The 23164-nt window shown below is 38.7% G+C and overlaps 1 protein-coding gene across 2 annotated transcripts in view; it reads right to left on the bottom strand.

Annotated features, from left to right (window-relative positions):
* LOC120782666 (protein serrate) overlaps positions 1-20578 on the bottom strand; it is a 96049-nt gene extending 75471 nt beyond the window's left edge. The window contains exons 1-2 of one of the 2 annotated variants that reach the window (XM_040115045.1): positions 20364-20578; positions 13477-14411 (exon numbers count right to left, since the gene is read on the bottom strand). In XM_040115045.1, the coding sequence (XP_039970979.1) occupies positions 13477-13575 (99 nt within the window). In that variant the 5' untranslated portion in view covers positions 13576-14411; positions 20364-20578. Of the gene's footprint in view, positions 1-13476; positions 14412-20363 lie in introns of those variants that run through there. The other variant, XM_040115046.1, reaches the window with a different exon arrangement.
* Positions 20579-23164: the final 2586 nt, after the last annotated feature.

The raw sequence follows: 23164 nt of genomic DNA, 5'->3' as shown, positions 1-23164 counted from the left end.
AATTGACCAACGCTGAGCGGCTTGCTGAAATGTTTATTGACCATCAATTCGGAAATTAGCTTATAAAGCGGAATTTTTATATAGTAATAATCGTAGTTTAATGAGGCGGTGCGACGTTATTTCTCGGAAAATATGAATGGCGCTGCGATCAGGCATATTCGCGCACATTTATTCGTGCATATGTGCATATGTATGTAAATATGGGAAGCGCCTTGATTTGAGTTTGCGCATGCGCGGGCACTGCATATTCCAGTCATTTAATTTATGCGTTGTAAAGTTTGTACTCCGCACAATTTGCAATCAATAAACGCCGGTAGTGAGTGATGCGTGTAATGGCGGTACGCCTTTGGGCAAAGAGGCGTGCATGACTAATGAAATATAAATTTTGCGATTTTGCTAAGTATAACTGTCACGGTGCGTACGTGAAATATCTAATGCAGGAAGCTTTCCACTTGGGAATCTTCTAGTTTGTGGGTTGCAAAAAATTTTGAGACATCTGTTTGCTGGTATGTTGAAAATTAGAAATGTACATTTCAAGATCGTAAGCTTAATTGTACTTAACCTCAAAATGTGAGACTCTTATAGAATTGTCCGCCATAAATTGGATCTTTCTATTTACAGCTACAAGGAGGGTCTAAACTTAGGAAGAGAAAATTAGCAACTATTTCTTGTTGGTTTTAATGATTTTTACAAAATAAGTACATGTTACATAAAAAATTATTTTAAAAAAATTATTTTTAAAAATTAAAAAAAAAATAATTTTTTATAAAAAAAAAATTAACAGAAGCATGTTTTTAACAAAAAATATTATTTTTTACAACAATAAATAGTTTTTAAGAAAAAATGTTTTTTATAAAAAAAAATGTTTTTTACAAAAAAATTATATTTTACAAAAATGATGCTTTTTAACATAAACTAATAATAAAAGTTTATTACAAAAAATGGATATATTTTTAAAAGATGATTGAAATGTGCGCTCCAAATAATATATCTTTTGATTTCTTGATTAGTTCTTAAAACTACTACTTATTAAGTTTCATTGACAAGTCTAACATTTTCTTCCTAAAATTTTTAAAATTCTTTTATTAAAAATTAATTCTTTTAAATTCGTTAAAAAAGTTAAAGTAAACAATTCACCTTCACTAGCTCAATCTAAAACGGAATTAGTGTTAAAGTAGTCGGGAAGAACTGAAAGGACTTGAAACTGTCATTGGACAGTTGTTTTTATGCGTTACTTAATCGGTTACCTGTTTCTCTACGGCTCCATATTTTCAATAATATTGTTTCATATAAGAAATGAAATATTTGGTTCTAACTTTTAACTCTTCTAAAGGTACATATTTTATAAAGATTTTGCGAAATTTTCAAAAAAATATTGAAAACTTGGTCATTATGACGTCATTTCCGGCTGCCCTTCGAAAAAACGTGCCTCCATGTTGACAGCAGAATATCTTATGAGATAAACCGAAGTAAAAACAAAGAAATACGTTTAATTAAAACCATAAGCCAAATATTGGACGAATGAAGGAACAAAGAAATGAAAATTGTGATTTTAGCTGACATTCTTACAAAGTTTGTTGACATTTGTTTTGAATAGTTGTCTTTGAACAAAAAACTCCTTCCTTGAAGAATCTGGAAATTGCATCTCTAAGATTTGTGTGAAATTTCATTAAGATCGATATATTAATTCGCGAGAAGTCTTGACAACCAACTATGAAAACACAGTTTTAAGTGACGATATAGCTGAACTCGAACGTGCAACTTTTCTAGGCTGTATCCCCAAAACTGTTACATAAATCAACTTCATGATTTAGAACAGTATTTTAGAGATGATGCAAAACTCAATAGGACAAAAATTTATAGATTTTTTGTTGCCATGAAACCTCTTAAACCTTTCGACACCTCAGAAACCCTAAACTCCACCGAATATCCTGATTAATTTTATATATTCAGCAAACTTACCGTTATAACAAAAATTAATCGTAGCACAGTTTAAATTACCAGCATTTACGCCGCCAATAATCAGATGTGACAACGGTAATTGATACCGCAGCAACGGCAACCAAATCGCCCCAAATCCATCACTAATGAAATAGTCGAAAAACTGCGTATGCAAAGTACGCCAAAGAGCATTCCTATGTCAGTTGACATTGCAGTTGTAATGCAAGTGGAAATGGCGAAAATTCTCCGCAGCAAGGAGTTAACATTGACAGATAAACAAAAGCAAAAACAAACGCTAAGAAATATCATTTACATACTTGTCCACCGCAAACGTTGATTGCCACTTGGCGCTGTCAGTGCAGCTTTTGAGCAATTTTCGCAAGACACACAACCCACAATCGCTACTGAAAATTCCAATTTACGTGAACGCAAACCACAAAGTTGACATACGAAATAGCCGCCGTGTTTTCGTAGGCCTCATCATCATCCGTATCAGTCAGTGTATCAGTTGAAGCATTAAAATGGCTTTGACAACGCCTGACTCGGCCGCCACTGACCAAGTGACCAACCGACTGCCCGACCAATCAGCAGATCAACTGATCAACCGATCGCCCGATCACTTGTTCGCTCGATCGCTCCTACGTTAAGCTCGACCAGCGATTGTTGGCAATTGAGTGCGCATTTACATGTCGCCGGCCGACAAGCGTCACCAACTGCCAGCAGTCAACCGCCAACAACCAACTGCCACAATTGCCACAGGCCCGCAACTTTTTCCACAACAACGCACACATCACATCAACATTCAAATGGCGGCGTGATCGCGCAACAAGTGCATGTCAGCGCGAACAACAACCACATGGCAGCAACGCGCAACGCAAGAATTAAATGTATCCACCGTTGCGCGCAGCTCTAGGGATCTGTTTGCGCGCTCAGACGAACGTACGCTGCCGCCACAGGCTGTTTGCAACGTCATTCGGTGCGCAGCACATCACAACTCATCTCGGCCAACCTCATTCACGTAGCGCATGCAGTTTTTGTGGCGGTCGTGCGGTTGTTGTTGTTGGTAGTCGCGTCCACCGCGGCATATGTACGAGTATCGGCTGCGCAATCAACGGCCGTTTATCGCTTCACTTGTCTGTCCGCTTTTTTATCTGCCATTTTGACTTGGCCGTGATTTTGTACTTCGCGGGCACGTTTGAGGCCTTTTCGGTCAAGATGCGCCTTGCACCACTTGCGCTCCTCATTTCCGCTTCATCATCTACATCTGCGCATCTTCGCCTTCGGCTGCGTAGCTACCAACTTTTTTTTTTATTCATTTGATTTCAGTGCTGATGATGCGCTCGATTCAGTTCGATCTGGAGCGAACTCTATTGCTGCTGTTGTTGTTGTTATTCCAGTGAAGAGCACTAAGTCGGCCGTTTTTATATGCTTCGTTTTTGCTTTTTTCTGGTAACTTCTTTCTTGAGTGCAATGATTCTACAGTTTTTCCAGCTACGGAAGCTGCTTTTATATTTGTTGTTGTGGTTTTTTGTTTTCATTGCTGCAACTGTTGTTGGCGGCCGCGCTCAGGTGTTCACAACGCACGTAACTTGCGGCAGCACATTTTCATTGTTATTGTTGTTCTTTTCACAAGTCGCTTTTTTGTTTTTGTTGTGCTGTTGCTGTTGTTGCCATTGCTTTTCAACAGAAAATACAGAAAATATTCCCAGATTCCCACCTGTGCGATCGGCCGGCACCGCAATGCGTTCAATGGCTTTTTGCCTCCATCATCGACCTTCTTCTTTTTCTTCTGCAGCGCGCCCGGAGAAAGGGGACCACCTCTCTGCGCCACAAATATATTTTCACAAACATGTGTCTGTATGTGTGTTTGATTCCGTGCACGAGCATAAAACGATTGATAGCATTAACGATCATCAATCGACGACTTGAACATTAACAAACAAACAAGCAGGCGCGTGTACATATGTATGTACACAGTGTTTTCATGTTGGTATGTGTGTTCGCAGGCCTGCGTATGAATATGAAAACAGTGCCGTACAAGCTTGCGCGCTTAAATACACATGTTTGTATGTAATTCAGTATTAATTTGTGTAAGCCTTGTGAATGTGGATTATGTCGTGCCACAGTGGGTCCATAAATAAACCATAAAGAAATCGCTTGGTATTATAGAATCATCTTGAGAGCAAGAAATCAAATTTTTAGCAAAATACTTCCCTAAATGAGCATCTGAAAGGGCTTGACTGTTAGTGATAGGTCTTTATAGTACTTCACGTAGCATTTTTGAAGTTCTTGTGGGTTATGTGAAAGATGCACCTCGCTCTGGTAGAGCTCTCGTTGAAAAAGTCGATGGCATTACGGATAAGATAGACCAGGACCATCACATAAGCTGCCATGACATCGCTAAGTAACTTAACATTCATCAACAAACCATTTGAACCATTTAAAAACGCTGGCTACAAAAAGAAGCTCTATGTTTGGGTACCACATGAATTGTCTGTGAAAATTTTAATGGACCGAGTTAACATCTGCGATTATTTGCAGAAACGAAATAAAATCGAACAATTTCTGAAGCGAATGGTAACAGGAAAGGAAAAGTGGATCAAATACAACAATAATGTGCGAAAAAGATTATGGTCCAAGCGTGGTGAAGTTCAACAAATGGTCGCAAAGCCAGGATTGACGCCTCGAAAGGTTTTGCTGAGTGTTTGGTGGGATTGGAAAGAAATCATCCACTGTGAGCTGCGCCAGCCTCGTCGAACGATTGATTCTACATTTTACTATCAACAACTGATGAGATTGAAGCAAACAATCGAAAAAAGCGGGCAGAACTGATCAACAGAAAGGGCTTTGTCTTCCATCAGGACAACGCTAGACCACACACATCTTTGATGACTCGGCAAAAACTGGGTGAGCTTGGCTGATAACTTTTGATGCATCCACCATATAGCCCCGACCTTGCACCATCGGACTACCATTTGTTTCGGTCAATGCAGAACTCTCTTAATGGAGTAACGTTGGCCTCAAGAGGAGCCTGTGAAAATTATTGGTGGCAGTTTTTCGCCGAGAAACCAGAAAAGTTTTACACAACTCATTTTATACCACAACCACGAAACTTGAACTTTCGAGATTAATGGAAGATATATTTTAGTTTCGGGACATTGTATTAAGTGTACTTTTGCAACGAACGAAGCGTGTGAGACCCTATAAAAATATGTATATTTGATATAACAATAGCTTAACAAGCTGAGCGATTTAAAAGTGTCCGGCTATTTTTCGGACTGCCTATCACGTCCTTTTCTTCCCAAGAACCTTGAAAGTTGTCCACACATGGCATGCCAGTAAATAATTTCAAACACTTTACTTTTAAATGGCATATGCCATTTGGTACACTTTCGATCACTGTGCATGAGTTGTTTTTATCGAGTCATTTGCTAGCAGCGCTTTGGACTTTTTGCAATCATTAAGACGGCTGTTCTTGTCTCGTTTTCTTCGGCTCTTTCCATTATTTACCTGTGCGCATGCATAGCTGAACGTTCAATTTGCTTCGTACGATCGATCGATCGATCGTTTATTGCGATTTGCGACGGCAACTTGCAACTTACAATGTGCAATGTGTAACGCAACACGGCTGCGTTGGCTGCGACGCCACACGTTGGCATCTTGATTGGTGAATGTGGTGTTGTTGCGCGCGAAACCGGTTCGCCGGCATAACATTATGCGCACGAGTGCCGGCCAATGCTCCACAAAGTTCAGCACATTGCTACGAGACTGCGTCTTCACCTCCCCACATATACACAGTTGCTGTTGGCACATCTTCTACTCGTCGATTTGGCCTTTTTTGCGACTCATCTTCGACTGTGGACATCTGTTGCAGTGCTGGCGCACCGGCACTTTCCTTCGATTATTCATTAAATCGCTACGACTCAGCCGCTTCATTGCAGTCATCCTTGCTAGGCAGCACCACATCATTACCGCCAGAAATGCGACAATGCCGCCGACACCGACGCCGCTGCCAATACCTCGCCGCCTGTTTGTTGTTGTTGCCGTTGTTATTGCCGATACTCCACCTTGGCGCGCGCGTCTGTGCTCCAAGTTGTTGCTGCAACATGTGTGCCACGCCGCTTCCCCCCACTGTCGAGTGCTGAGTGCGACTATCAGCGCGGCGTTCACATTCAAAGCTAAATCGTGCTTCGGAGCCGCGGAAGAGTTGAGCTCGTGTTGAATTTTATTAATGAATGTCATGTACCCCAGTCAGTCAGCAGTCATCGCACTCGTCGCCGCCGTCGCCGTCTTCTTGGTAAACGGATGAGTTATTAGCCGCCAAACGATAGTCGCTTGCCGCAAAACTCGCGTTGCAATATTTTCAAATCGAAGCGCATGCCGCGTGCGTTGGCAGCCGCCACATTGAGTAGCCGAAAATACTGGCCTTCGATATCACACAGGCAGGTGTTTGTGTGTGTGTCTGCGGATGAGTGCCAGTGTCTTGTTAATGTCCGCAAGTGGAGTTCGCTGTAAATGCTTAGTGGTGGCGTGTTTTCTGGCCTATTGGCGGTTGCAGGTCCCTTCTGCGTTTATCAATGACACCTTTGACATGGTTGCGTCTAATGTATTCTGGCATTCAATCATGGTATGTGTCGCTGGGGACCGCAAAATCAACAAACACCCTGTTAATGACACTTTTTACACCGTCGCAGATAATAGAAAAAGAAAACGGGAAATGGACTTCCTAATATGTGGTAAATATTTTCGTTGTACAGAGAGGGCTTTTGGATTCAAAGCATTTACCGAATTGTCTTTCGCCGATCGGCTAAACTTTAACGAAAACTTGACAAATTGTTTTTGAGTTTCAAAGCCGATATCTTTAAACCTCTCACCCAGACAGTTCAACGACGTATGTGTATCAAATCCATGGCAACTCCTCTGTCTTCAAGCTTTACAAAAACTTTCTTTCTTTAATTAGTCTCTCATTGAATTTTTGAATTTCAATTCGAAAGTTTCCTAATAGACCAATAGACTGTGGGAAGAGAACAGCATTGGCAGCAGGCAGCAGAAATGCGCCATTCCAAGCTCTTCTGGGAGGATACAACCTTGGAAAGTTTAAGGTAATTATCAACCTAACCCGATACAAATTCCCTGTCCGAGACAAATTAGTGTGTCCGCTCTATACAGAGAACTGTAGGTTTCTGAAGCACTTGTCCAACACGGGTATAGTCTCATGTGCAAACTGTCGGCTTTGGGACATGGAACAAGAAACTCACAAACACCTGATTCCCCAGAAATTTTTAGATGCAGGCTCAAAGCCCTAGGTTCCATCTACGTTCCATCAACTCAATGGCGTCCAACAGGTTCCTGGAATTGTTCAGAATCCTGGACATTTGTGACCATATGTGATACAGGAGAGCGCACAATACACCATAAGTCGCAGTGCAAAACCTCAAATCTCTATCTATCTGTCTAATAGATCTGAGAACTTCAAACTTAAAAAAGAAACATACATATGTAAGCCATTGAATAAAAAATCTTGACATTTGACACAGATTAGCAACAATTGTCGCTTCACTGCACTCTCAATTGATTAAATCAAAAGAAGATCTCCGCACCAACGTACACAATGCAAAGCCAAAGTTTTGCTAGAACTTTTTATTTATTTCCACAATGGCGATCAAGCAAGCAGCTGGTAAAAGCTCAAACCAAAAGAAATCCGCAAATAAACACAAAATATCTTCAAGCATAACAAAAACACAAACAAAACCGATGAACAGGAACATGCAACATACCAATGCAGTCAACGTTCGAAGAGCTCCAAAGAGCGAGCAGAGCCGAAGTGGACGTAGGAAAATGCGAACGAACGCTGCAGACGAAAAAGAATTCTTTAATGGTTAGGATTTTCGACTAATGAAGATAATTTATTATGAGATTCCGTTTAATTAAACCGAGATAAGAGGCGGCGTCGGCGGCGGAGGCGCTGGCGGATGCCAATGGAGGTGGCTGGCTGTTGTATTGGCGGCAGAACCAAAACAAAAGCGAGAAGCGCAAGCAAAAGTGAGTGTGGCAACGAACGAGTAAAACTATTTCTTACACACATACATATATTTGTGTATGGTTACAATGTGTTGTACTGTACCCTCCAGCCCTTTTCAGCACCTTTTGTGCCCGCGAGCCAAGTTTTTTCAAATAACATTTTAACCAAATATTACGGTCCAATGGCTATCGAGGCTTCAACGGCGGCCGTTTTGCTTCTCAACCGCTTCCTTTTTTACACTTTTCGGTCTGATTCGATTTTTATTTCTCGGTTTTATGTTTTGTTTTAACTGCGTGTTGCTCCTTTTAACGACACTGTAGTCCGCGTTCAGCTTGTTGCGGCCAATCAGTCGGCAGTTTTGTTAATTTCCCATCAAAAGTCAGCAGATTGCGCGTTAAGATCAACAGCAACAAGATCGACGAAACGAAAATAAATTGAACCATGACCAAAATAAAGAATTGAGGGAAGTAAAACAACAAACAAAATAATCGGTGATGCAAATACCGCTGTTCGTGGTCTGCTGGAGTGAATAGAAAGGACAAGAAAATGTACGTTAGAGCGAGTTAATTTACAGAGAGCCAAAAAAAAACCGAAAAATCCCGGATGCGATATCGGAGGCCTCAAAAACAGACGGGGAAATTTTTAGAATTCTTCAAAGATAAACTTCGCCTTAAAAATCGGTTTTAGATCCATAGTCTCTTAAGCAAATTCGATCAAAATGATCCGTAGAACATTTCTTTAGCAGTCGAAAAAGTCTTTTTTTTCCAAAAATCACATTGTGTCAATTATGGAAAAGATTGACCAGGATCGTCACATAAGCAGCCATGACATCGCTAAGGAACTTAACATCCATCATCAAACAGGTTTGAGTTATTTAGAAAAGGCTAGCTACAAAAAGAAGCTAGTTGTTTGGGTACCACATTAGTTAATTGTGAAAAATTTAATGGACCGAATTAAAATCTGCGATTCTTTGCTGAAGCGAATTGAAATCGAACCATATCTGATCCGAATGGTAACAGGAGACGAAAAGTGAATCAACTACGACAATAATGTGCGAAAAAGATCATAGTCAAAGCGTGGTGAAGCTCAACAAATGGTCGCAAAGCCAGGCCACACACATCTTTGATGACTTGGCAAAAAATGGGAGAGCTTGACTTTGAAATTTTGATGAATCCACCATATAGCCCTGACCTTGCACCATCGTACTACCATTGGTTGTCAATGCAGAACTCCCTTAATGGAGTAAAGTTGGCTTAAAGAGAAGCCTGTGAAAATTACTTGTCGTAATGTTTCGCCGAGAACCAAGAAAAGTTTTACACTGATGGAATAATGTCTTTAGCGGAAAAATGGCAAAAAGTGGTCGACCAAAATGGTAGGTATTTGGTTCATTAAAGTTCATTATAAACATAAAAGAATAAGCTGAAGTTTGATTAGAAATACGAAAAGACTTTTTCGACTACCCAATATTTACATATAACTTTCCTTGAATATATTTTTTTTTTCAAAAATGGTTCATGCATTCATTTGGTTTCCCTGTGAACAGTCTGCTGATTATGTAATCAAGTATTACACGTCTCTCTTTAGCATAACTAATAAGGCAGCACGCCTCTTGACGACTCACGCCACGTCAAACTGAACGCCAAACCTCAGGAAGCAATGTCCGTAAGTTATGCGCATGCGCACCAAGCTCCTCTTTAGAAGCATACGTACACAATTAAAACTGTGAAACGTTGTTTATTGATGTCGGTGGGCCTCCAAATAAGCAATCAAGTAGACATAAAAATGTAAAATCATTTAATTTAATTAAGGACCGCCCCCAGCAACACCGGAATGTGGCGCAGCCAGCGAGTCGAGCATACGCCGAACTGATTATGCAACAAGCAGGTATACACGTGTATGTGGGGCCTGCATTCATTTATGTTGCAGGGCAGCTAAAAACCACACCAAAACAAGCAATAAATAAATACTCGGACATTATCGTAATCGCCTTTATGAAACCCTTTCGTTCTAGATTGTAGACTTTCGTCTATTAACATTGAATATTTTGTAACTTAATAAACGCTTTAATCCGCTTGGCGTCAGAGGAAGCCGCACACACACATACATTGGAGTCTTGTGTAGTCAGTTTTGAGTGAAAAATGTCTTGCGGCCGCTAATGAGAAATGTTTTGCTTAGAATGAGACGAATCAGCGACAGTCGGTGGCAGTAGTGGCGGTTGGTGGCAGGCTGTGAACTCCCTGGAGGCTGCAACACTTTGTTGTGCTGCATGAGATAGCGTGTGGTCACATGCACACACATAATAACACACACTGTTGCATAACTTTGCCTGCTTCCCCACTTAATCCACAACAAATGTGAGTCATCAATTTTATTGCCTCATTTTTGGTGGGATAAGAATTTTTAGTGGCACATCAGCGCCAGCGAAGTTACCACAGTCCAGGTAAGCCTGTTTAAGCATATGTGCGTGTGTGAGCGTTTTGTTGTGCCTATGTAGAAGTAGATTTATTGCTGGTATTTAATTCTGAATTTTAAACAATTTACTACAGCGGCGTGGCGCAGTGGATTGATGCTTAATTGATTGCAACTGCAACATAAAAATCAGGGAAACACACAAACAACAACAGCCACATATAGTTAAATGTGTGGTTCGTGGAAAATAGTAGCGGGCTAGCCGATAAGTCCTGAGATTGAACGGAACAGAAGCAATAAAAAGTGGCAAGACTGCGTCTAGGCCCTTTCCCAGGAAACGCTTATCGCTCAACAAGTCTCGATTGTGTTCAATTAGTGTTCATTATGTTGCACGAGTACAAAGTGCGCATTTATTGCTTTATAAAAATGCAGTTGAAGGCATAAATTTGATTAGTTTATTTGATGTCGGTAATAAATTTGAGAGCTAAAGACTAACTACTAAAATGTTTATGTTTTACACGAAAAGACACTAAATTTAAGATATAAGCAATCAAGTGTATAGGGTATAGATGTGTTAGGTGAAATTTTATTTTATTTAAAACGAAACTCTCATGAAAGAAATTAAATCAAGCCGAAGCTAGGCACACGTGCAGCTGCTTATCCATAAAAATTGAAATAAATAACTAAAAAAGAAAGAAAGCAAAAAACACGAAAGCATCGGCTGCACCGAAGCCATAATACAACCATATATTGTGAGTTGATCTAAACAATTTCTATGGAGATTGCATCAGTGCATTAGACAGCAAACCTTGCCAAATTTTTTAAAGATATTTCCTCAAATGAAAAAGCTTTCCATACAAGCGCTTTCTGCCGATTCGTTTAGTTTGTCTGACCGCTTTATGCTTTTATGCTATAGTGGTTCGTTATGGTCAGTTTCGACAAAAGTGAGCCCACTCTCCAAATAACGGTTTTGTTAAAAGCTACTAAAAGTGCGATAAATCTATAAATATGTGGGTCAGAGACAGAGAATTTTACACCCGAGATGACACGAAAGAGCTTGTGGGAGCCGATGCCATCATTGGGCGATAAGCGCGACACTGCCCACATTCAGATGGAAACCTATATCTCAGGTCCTACCAGACCGATTTCAACCAAATTCGGTAGATATCCTAACATTCCTGTATCATTGTGAAAATGGTCGAATTTAAACAAGAATAAGGCCTATTTCTCATTTAACATAACTTTAAATTCCATCTGTTCTGATCTTTTACTTTTATCCAATTCAGGACCAAAACTATACCAGCTCCCATATACAAATATGAGGATCATAGTTGTTCTGTTAAACTTTTCTAACAATTTCTAGTAGGCTTTCATAAAAAAGTGGGTTTAATCGGTTCAAAAATTCCCTCAGGCCTCATACAACTGGTAGAAAGATTTTCGAACTTCTGGACATTAATCATTTCTAATAACAGTGCATCTTTGTGCCTAAACTGAAGGTGTTTCCTCGGCTTTGTTCCTTGCAAGTCGCAAGAGTATTTTATGAAAAAGACTCGAATAAAGAAAAACATACATACAAATCTAAGTAGACGAATCTTTACTTTTTAACCACAACTTTACCAAATTTGACTTTTTATCTGTTCAACCCATGGAACAGCTATTTTTGGTTAAGAGGACAGTAGGGTAATCTTTTTTCAAAAATTCTTGTTTTTGCATTTTCTGTTCTCTTATACCCTTAGAATTAATATAGAAACCCACTTTACCATTGGAAGGTTTCGAAACAGACGCAAAAATAATAATACCGCTCGATGTTCGGAGGGTTCGGAGTGCACACCTCAAACTTTAAACGTGTTTTTCTCAAAACACACTTTTTTAAACTGGCGGACATGATTCCGGTCGAACTAAATACTAAACCAATTTGCCTGGCTATCGTCCAAATGAGATTAATAATTTTTTATAATACATTGACAATGTTATGACAAAATTTATGTCAAAAACATGGGATAAAACGTTAATTACTTTTTTATTTATCAATATTTTTTCATTATTCTAGTAGGGACGATAACCAATCACGTACTTTTTAAGAATAAATTGAGTTTTTGTGTTTCAGTTGATCAAAACATGAGAAATCCTGAAAAAAACGCATCTCATTCACCGAGCCATTTCTGCGAAAGATGTCAACAAAAAATCCCAAAAAAATTTGTTTATACACTCCATGATATACCTCATGATATGTGAAAAAAGTTCTATTGTAGAATAAAAATTTCAATAAAAAAAATTATATATATAAAAAAACCGGCCAGATTACCCTACAGACCCCTTAATGCATACTATATAGTCAATTTTGCCGAAGCAATAAATTGCTAGCTTGCAAAATTTTTAAACGAAATAAAAATTGCAAACCTTGGAGAAAATGAAAATAATTTTAAAGGATAAATAAGTCGTAAGCGGAAATATAGAAAATTACCCTTAATTTTTGTTAATTCTAACTCACCAAGCAACTGAAGAAGCAGCAGTAACATCAGATTAAGACAACACAAGTTTATAGCACGTCTAAAAGTGTTATCAGGATGTAATTAGAATTAATTGCTAATCTAAGGTTGCTGACTGTGTTTAAGTATTCATCCCAGATCACATATGGCATATGACAATACATTCAGCACAAAAAATTCCAACTGAGTTACCCTGAGATGAAACTCTGACTCAAGATTTCTAAGACCTACATGAATACATACATATGTATGTGTATAATAGACTTAGTAATGAATGACGTTGCGTTATAAGGTGTTCAGAAAGTCCAACAGCTGCCATTGGTACTGTTTGTGAAAGGATTGTACTAGAAATTGAATTTTTTAAATGATTGATAGAAATGTTTGTCAAAGTAAAAATAATAAATTTTAGCATATGCTTCCGTTTTTTTTTTAATTTTTACTTTAGACTTAATACTGATATATACTATCCTATCTTCTAAGTTGCATCAAACTAGACACAGTGTGCTGAATTTACCTAAAATCAGTTGCGTAGCTTATGAGTTTATCCCGGACAAAACTGAACAAGTCATTTTTATATATAAAGCTGTATAATAATAATAAACATTTTCTACTGACCTTTTGTATGAGAGCGAGCAGAATGTATATGCTGAGTGCGGTCACTGTGTCGCTTTGCCGCATTTTCCGGCGGAAGTGTTTCGTGAACATACTGTACATATTTCTGGAATCACTGGAGTTTTCACTTGAAACGTGCTTCGAGTGAAGCTGTCAGTGATTGTAATTGAAGGCAACCTCCTTGCAAATTATATTGTTTAAACAGCAGCCACTCTAAAAACTCAAAAAAAGCACTTGCTACCGTTATTTGCGTAATTACGCACTTTCGTTGCACTTTCACTGAGAGTGTCGTTGCTGTTTTTTTTTGCTTTTTCGAATCACTTTTTCGTCATTGCAGTGAATTTGTTTTGCTTTTATTTACTATTATTATTTGTTTGCTTTATGGCTTCATTTGAAACGATCTTATCAACAGCATTGTTCTACAATATTTCACTAGTATTGTTGTTATGGTTTTTGTTGTAATTATTTTATTCAACTTTACATTCGCACATACACACACTGATACGGATTTATGTAATTTTTTTATTAAACATGTTGGCCACTCAGTATTGTTGTTCTATGCATTACAATGCCTTTGCGCATACACACACACATGCACGTATATTTGTACGCCGCAATGTTTGTATGCGTATGCTGTGTAGTATGTATTGTATTCGCATTTATCGTTGTTACTTTTTCGTTTATTTTGATTTTTTTGTCACTGCTTGTTGTCGTTGCCAGAGCTGCCACATTGCGTGATTGTTGTTTGTTGTTGTTATTGTAATTGTGTTGCTGATTGTATTATGTTCTCGCTGTCGCAGCTGATTATAAATCCAATCGTTTAGCGAGCTGCTCCTACACATACACCACTGCAGTCACACACACTTGCACTCACAACAGCAAGTGTATGTATGTGTGTTTGGCTGTTTACGCGCGTACATTCATATGTTTATTAGCATCTATCGAATTAAAAAGAAATAAATCTCAGTTTTAGTGTTGGGTGCCTTTATTATTCCAGAAGTAGCCGAAAGATTGCGCGAAAGCCGGCGGTGGAAAGCACAAGTGCGCGATTAAGCAGGAATGCTTACATATATATAAGTATATATTATATATACATATGTGTATATACATATATGTGCGTGTGTTTGTTTGCATGTTTTCATTCAAAAAAATTATTTGTTAAGTAACTCACATTCTGGCAAAAAAAGTTAATCTTTTCGAGCGGAGGATGGCGTTAAAGAATAAAAATGTGAAGATGTGTTTGTGTGTATGTGTGCGGCAATTTGCCGATTGCACCGAATGAACCGTTTAGCTTTCAAATTATGAATGAGATGGCACTAAACATTCAAAATAGTTTCTTTACGCTTAAGCTGAGTGCGTTCAGCGCGAATAATGGCTTTAAAAAATACAAAAACAAGAAAAAAGACTGACTCAGGCTACATAGAAGCTATAATAGCCTTCACAGGTGCATTCCTTATAACATAAAAGGCTGTAAAGTGATCTGTAACTTGATTTTTTTGGTGAGTTTGTGTGGCAGCTATATGCTATAGTGGTCCGATTTTGGCAGTAACGTCATATGAACAGCTTCTAGGTGAGGAAAGAGTGGTTGCAAAGTTTCACATGAACGGACATGGCTACTCAACTCGCCTTGTTGAGCATTTATACATGTACATACATATAAGTATATGTATGTATTTCACAGGCTCTGCGACGTTTCTTCCTAGCGCTTTACACTTCGACTGCTTTTTGGACATAAGAAAGCTTCTCAAAAAATCTATTAGCACAATCAATATGATAATTCCACCTAAAAAATACTCATTGTATGCTCCACGCGACTATATTTCATGAACTTCAGAGCAAAGAGCTTCGGAATTCACCTTCTACAGAAAATACATATTTTATTAGCACGCACCTCTTTGAGAGAACGATTTATACGAACGATTTTTAAAGTTCTTCCACCACATAAACTAAACCATAGTGGCCACAACTTGTCACATATGTATATGTACAAATGTATGTACCTCTAAAACCACAAAGAACTAAAGTGCAATACCACAGCCACTGTGACGTTTTTGTACCGACACTTCATCCTTCTTGCACGACCCGAAAACCGACAGCCTGTAAGCAACAACCACCGACCACTAGACTCATGCTAGCCAGGCCACTGCAGAGCGTTGCAAGGCAACCGCATAATGCAAATGCAATTCAATTAAAGCTCATTAAATTTACAATGAAACTGACAACAACAACAACAGCAGCAAAGTCAACAATAACCGCAAATACGTCACAACGAAGAAGACACAGCCGCACAAATGTGATATGAGCAGCGCGACAACAAGTGCTGGCAATAGCTGAACAGTGAAGCTCAACAGCCTCGATGCCACACACACACACACAAACACACATGCGCCAATGTGTAGGAATGAATGAATGAGCGAATGAGTGATTACGCTGCGAACGATGCCACGCCGCGGCTTGAACCAGCCTGGCTGAGAACATCAACCGCAAAGCGCTTGCGCACACTTAAACACCAACACACACACGCACACTCAAAGCGATGCGTGTTGATTGGGAGTCACTGCCAATAAATAATGCAACCGCAAACGACAACACGCTGCAGGCTGCGCGCCGCAACAACAGCAGCCACCGCAAATGGCGCGTCCGTGGCTGCAGTAAATCCGGTATTGCCGGCCTAGGCAACATCTAATGCGTGTACTGTGGTTGCTGCCACAAGTGCTTAAGTGCAACGCGTATCAATTTGCATAATGCCAATGCAACGCTGCGTCGTGTATTGAGCCGGTATCGATTTTCCTTTAATGCCAATCAACACCAGCCGCCCACAGGGAGACGCGCCCCTGCCTCGCGCTGCCCGCTCAACGAACATTTTATGTAAATATTTTACGCATCGACGCCCTCCCAGTCGCCCTCATTAGGCGAAGTGTTAATTGCTGCGTAACATGCACACCGACTTGCGCAGCGAAGATGCGTCGTGTTAATTAATTAACTTTGCAAATTCTTTGACTTATCACTTGGCTTGCGCGCCTAGCTGGAAGATTGTGAGAAAGTGACATGCGCTTTTTTGCATCTGCTACTATTTTAACGCTTCCTTTTTATACGTTTTGCACACTGACACATACGTAGTACTCCATTTGTAGCTGCGTTGAGACGCTGCCGGCAGCGACGTTGGCCGTGCAGTTGCAGTGACCGGAAATTACGTTGCTCGCGCCATATTCCCTACAATTTCATGATCCATTTTGCTGTTGTTGTTGCCGCATTTGCAACATAAAGCATCGCACTTGCCGTCGTTGTTGTTGCCGTGCATGTTGTTGCTGTACGCAGGCGAGTTGGCGCGCCAGTCGCGGATTGCCCGCGGGAATTGATCTCCAGTGTCCGCAGAGAACACATAAATGCATGTCATTCGTTGTTGTACTAACAAATGCGCACACAAACAAGCACATGTGTACATAAGTCAGCCCATATATACATACATACATATATGTGAATGCTTTTGTGCGCATGTAAATACAAATATGATTATCATCCGCGCTGTGTACTAATTCTGCAGCGCATCATATTTGCTGCCATTGTTGGTGTTGCTGCTGGTTTTGTATTTTTGTTGCTGTCACAAGGTTCACAAGTGTGGGAGTTTTTCAGTAGGCATTTCAATTAAATTCCTTCGACTTTTATTGCACTTTTTATGAGTTTTTAATTTTTCATGGTTGATTATTTCTTACAAATGCTCGCTTATGTGAAGCGATGTGAGAGAATTTTTAAGGTCATGTCCGGCATGCCGCTGCAGCAGGATAAATTTAGCGCAATTGTTAATGAATGAATGAAGGAGCAAATCAAACAGTGAGCCCTGGCATAATCAAACTGCCTGCCTGCCATAGAATTTTATTAGATATTAATATTGATTATTATTGGTTTGTAAGTTTTGGAGCTTAAGCACAGATTTCTTTTCATACTATAGCTGTACGTTGTGAGAAAAAAGCACCCAGAAATTATAATTAAATTCCTCGAAATGACATTTCGAAAAAATGTATGTAAAAATGTGTACTTAGGATATGAAACGCATTTTTGTTCTACTCGTCCCGATATCCTGATTTTTTTCTTTCAAAAATAGTACGATTTTGACCGAATTTAAAGAAAACACCAAATGAATACCATCGATCAACCATCATATTCACCAAATTTGGCTACGTGTTATTTTTTGTTGTTCCCCAAACTGAAATTGTCGCTCCGTGGAACCCGTTTTTAGTTGATCGAAGAGATAAAACAAAATTCGTTGAAGGAGCTGAAGGCTGATCCAAAAAGTGCTTATGAAAAATAGTTCGAGGACTGGAAAAATCGTTGGCGTCATAGGCGTATTGCATCTGGCGGTGATTGCTTTGAAGGCGACGAGATAAATATCCATGAATAATTGAATATTTTGATTTTATTATCAATTTCGAGGTACTTTTTTGTCACAATTTGTAGCGAATCAGTTTAAATTTCAAAATAAAGTAGACAACTGAGTTTTAGAATATATTCATTGCTCAAAGGCTTCATTTGTTTGCTGTTTGTCTTTCAAATGTGTTGGCAATAAAAAGGACAACAGTTTTTGTTTTCGAAGTAAATGACTTACCAATTTTTTAAGGTTTCAAAACTAGTTAGATCGAGAAACTTAAAGTGATACCAGTGTCATTTCGATTTCGATTATAAAATGATATTTTGAACAGAGATTAATTCATAACATAATTAGTCCAAGCCAACCAAGAGATATTATGGTATCACTTGTTGAAATTTTAGTCCAATATATTTCAGATCCACTTGAAATGAAAGGTAATGGGTTACCCTAGTCCAATTATTTATAGACAAGGCTAGTTTAGAATATTAGCAAACAAAGCTAGTTTACATTAAGTTTAGTGATATCTAATATCGACTGCTAAAGAAATTCAGAGAGTCTACTGTAGTTTGATCTCATGTACCAGCAAAGCCTTTTGAATCCATAACAACTTATACTTATATCAAACTAATATTTGAATAAAAATATGCAAAACAGTAAAAAGTCGGTTTACAATTAATAGACTCATGTATAAGGAACACCCTGAGTATTTTCAGAATTATTCTTTATCGCACTCCAAAATTTAACTATAATTTAATTTATTTGTATATTATAAACCCTCTGCTATGAAATTTATATTTACTAGACTTATGAAGGTACTCGCCGCCGAGTTTCACAACCATTGAAAAATTTCCCAATCGATATTTTGCCTATGTGGTGCTCTAATTTATTGCAAACAAAAAAAAAATAAACGTTATAGTTAAACATGTTTTGTTTCAAAATAATTCCTAGGTCACATTTGTAAATTTTCAGTTTTCTTTTTTTTGTAACTTTTGTGAAATATATCGTCCCCAAAAGTGCAAAACTACGTATCATGAAAAAAATCAAAATTGAGCTTTTTATTGCTTACGATTCACTATAACTTATTATATATGTATGTATGTATGCATAACATTTTAAGCCTCCTCCACAGATATAACCAATACATAACTATTTTATAACCAATACATAACCATTTTATAACCGATATATAACGATTTTATAACCAATATATAACCGTTTTATAACCAAAACTCAAATTTTGTTGCAATATGAATGGTTTTTGTTATATCGTTTTTTCTTCGCCTGCAAACTTATGAAAAGTGAGTTACGTTTCTTTGCATTTCAGGTGACGATATACAATTTGAGTCGTTTCTTTAGCGTTAGCCTCAAAAGTGTTTAACAGCAGTTAGTAAAATATCAGCTCGGCCTCTACTGTCTATAAAAGAAATCATTTTTAAAATGAATTGAGAATTTTGTGCCACAACATCGCGTCAACATTTATATATTTTTGCTATCCACAGCTTTCGCTTCAATTTATGCAGCACTTTGTAGTTTACTTTTTAATTTCTCTATTGTGTGCCTTTTATCGGGGCTTATCAGGCGCATACAAACACATGCCAACTCATATGTTATTATGCTCGAACTTGTGCATGGCGTGTAATTATGGCAATTGTATAGTATGTATGTATGTATGCTGGCACTTTCGTTTGCATTGGCACAGCAACTAATTGAGAAACATAAGTATATCAATGTGCTGTTCTAATTTTCTTAAATATTTTATCACACAAATTTTGTCGAGCTTTTTTCTTGTTAGAAATGCAACGCTTCCGCTTTCAATTATACACTTTTGTTGTAAAATGATAAGCTTTATATAGATCATTGCAGAGCAAACTTTGCAGGAAATTATAGCTTTGATTTAATAAATGTACATTTTTGTTAGTTTGAAATATATTTTCAGTTCGTGTGGCAAATTTTTGACTTAGTTGCGATTTTTTGTAGAAAAAAACATAGAAATTGCTTAAACTCATTTTTGTACGTAATCCAACAACAATTTTTTAAACAAGTGTAAAAATTTATGATTGTACGTTGCGTTATGACGGGTAGTGAGTCCCCTAGATATTGTTCTAGATCTAATAGGATCTTCACATAATTGTGTACCGAAGTCGTTTTTCAGTTTACTATTCATTAAAATTCAGTTTCTGTTTTTTTCACCTGGCAGCAAACCCAAAAATTGAAAAGTACCTACAAACTGTTTCTACTCGAAAAGTGGCGTTTTAGTCGCCAATTTCACAATACGCCAGCACACACATGTTCCAATCAGCCGCACACACGCACACTGCATATATTCATACATAACATACGCACACACAAACTCAACTGCTCATCAGCGCACGCAATCGTTCAACTGATTCAACTGCTTGCCGCAAACACTTTACCTCGCGCACCACCTCGCCGGCGCACAAAATCACGAAAAAAAAATAAAAGTTTGCTTTGTTGTTGTCATTGTGTAGATTTCCCTATCAGCGCGCCTGTAGCCGGCACTTACTCAATGTTGTGACATTTTCATTCAACGAACACCGCAAACACCGTCGTTCCGAAATCCGCGCACAGCCCACAATATCCAATTGATTTGTGTTTGTCGCTATTGTTGTTGTTGTTGTTTTGTACTTTAATTCATACGCATACGCGGTCACAACGCACAATTGCGGATTTCACTGCACTGGTTCACTGTTCGCACTTTTTTACAATTTTCAATATTCAATTATTATCTTCTTCCTCTGCTTTGTTGCAGCAGCACTTGCAACAAATGAGGAACGAGGAACTTGTGCACTTGTCGTGCCGCAGGCGAATGCAATAATAAATGCAACGTGCAAATCGCCACACTTTGTTATCAACGCGATTTATTTACGCATGTGTGCGTGTATATATGTATATATATGTACATACATATACATTTACATTCGTTTGTGATCGCTTGTATGTTCGTGTGAGCTCACGTGTGTTTTCTGTTTTCGTTTGTGTACTTGTGTCTGTTGCACTGTGCGCCCAAGTCACTGCTACTGCTGCCACTACCGCCACGCGTTTAACCGTACAGCGTTCAAAAGCAGACCGACTCCGTTTACAGCTCGAAGGCAAATAACACCCGTCCCACGGTAATAAAATATAGCCACCAGCATCTTGTCCAGTTGGAACGGCCGCACACCAATTGGCGGCATTGGCGGTTAGTGGTGGTTCGACTGCAACATGCAACATGCGACATCGAGCTGAATGCCGCTCTGGCATTAAAGAGAGCGCGCGCTGAAGAGCATGAGTACGCAAGAGAGTCCCTGATGTTTGATAAACAAATCGGATCAGTGGAATTATTGCTAATATGCATTCGGCTGCACATAGAATATGCTAAAACAAATAAATAATTATCATTCCAGTAAAAGTAATGAAAACAAAATTACATTTTTTATATGTTTTGAAGGCTTAGAGTAAAATAAGCGCTGACAGTTCTTCTCACTCTTACTCTTGCAATGAAATTCTCTTAGCTTTGACTTGTTAATGACTTCTTTTTGGGCGGAGCAAACGATTAATGCGCGCGCGCAGCTTCTATGATAGAAAGATTATAATAGAAGTCGTTTTGGTTATTTAGTGTCAAAAGAACACTCAACTCGTTTAAAATTTCGTCTTGGTCGTTAGAGCAACAAAATTAGGAAAATAAATGTTCGAAACATTCTGTTAATACTCATATGACCAAGGCTGTCGTCGTTTAAGAAATTTATGTCAAAGCTCTGAAAGTTTGATCATTCACCTACAATTCTCCAACTTATTGGGTAGGGTGTCAAGTTCTATATTCAGGAATCTAATATAATATCAAAACGTTGTTTCTAAAGCATTTTACCACAAAGAAATGGCGAAAGCCTCTCATGTAAAATACCTGTGAAATACATCATTTGTAGGACCAAAAAGAGTTCCATAGGTAGTAAGATAAGTCGATACGAAGTTCCTACCTGGTCCGAATAATTATCATCTCTAATTAGTACACAAAATTCACAACGCGTATACTAAACAACTCTGCATTTGTTTATTAACTTGCACGACCAATAAAAAGTAACAAACTAGTTACTCTTAAAACTCTCACAACAATCACCAAGCTCTCTCTCTCCAATGTTCGAAGTCTCTACTCCACAACCAGTGAGTACCAACAACAACACCACCACCACCACCACCACCCAGTGCCGGCGCCGTACGTGAATGTTGTGCGAGTCGTGGAAAACACGTTTCATTCATAAGCGCATCAGAGATGGTAAACGATTGTGGCAGCAAACAGTAGCCGACAATAAAACAACAAACGCCTGAGGGGAATTCGCGTTGCGCTGATTGGTCGGTCCGCAAATGATGAAGCGAATGCAAAGCGTTTATGGTGATCGCTCGCTTCACTGCAACAAATACAAAAACACTAAACGTTTTATCTGTTTGTTGTTGCATTTGTCGTTGCTTCCTCTTGAATGCGCTGCAACTCGGCGCTGACTCAGAGTGGGCGCGCAGTTTGCTAACGATGGGAGCGCTTTGTAGTTATGGCCCACGGCGTAACGGTGTTGCGGCCGCCGTTATGAAGTGCTAACTTCTTTGAATGCTCGCATTTATTATTGCAGTGGTTTTTATGAAGCTTTTAACTGGAGCTTGGTTTGCGTTTATTAGTACCGGTAGGTAGATATTGCTATTTATGTTCGAGATAATATGTTTTGTAATGAAAATGAGTACTACTACGTATATGAATGGAACACTTTTACAGGCGTATTGTAGAAACTTTCTGCGAGCCATTAGATAAATAAGTGAACAGTGCTATAAAAATTATTTCTAGAAATAAAAGTGCTTAAAGAAGCAATATTTATATATTTTTATCAAAAGTTTTCTAAATATTATTATATAGTCTTATCCTGATTTCAGTAACAAATATTTGCGCATTAATAGAGAAGAAGACGTCGGGAAGTCTTAATATTTGCATAACTGCCTGACTTACTCTTCAATCTATCATCGAAGAAAATATCTCTTCCCATCTTTTTTTTCTTTACTACAGCGTTATTACCGAGTTAGCGACTGCGCGCCAGTTGTTTCTTCATTTCGATATTTGATGCCATTCGAGATATCAAGTGTAGCCAGATCCTTCTCCACTTGAGTGGTGGTCTTCTTCTTCCTCTGCTAACTCATCGTTCTATCGACTGTGGTACTCCCCGTTTCCAATGCGCAAAAGACCATAAATGTTTCGAAAAACTTTTCTCTAGAACACTCCCGAGGCTGACTCATCAGATGATGACGTTGTGCATGCCTCCGTACCATATAAAAGGACGGTAATGATGA

The sequence above is a fragment of the Bactrocera tryoni genome, chromosome 1 (assembly GCF_016617805.1).
Source record: "Bactrocera tryoni isolate S06 chromosome 1, CSIRO_BtryS06_freeze2, whole genome shotgun sequence".
Lineage (NCBI taxonomy): Eukaryota > Metazoa > Arthropoda > Insecta > Diptera > Tephritidae > Bactrocera > Bactrocera tryoni.
The sequence above is the reverse complement of the archived record's forward strand: the minus strand, read 5'-3'. Positions and strand labels throughout refer to the sequence as shown.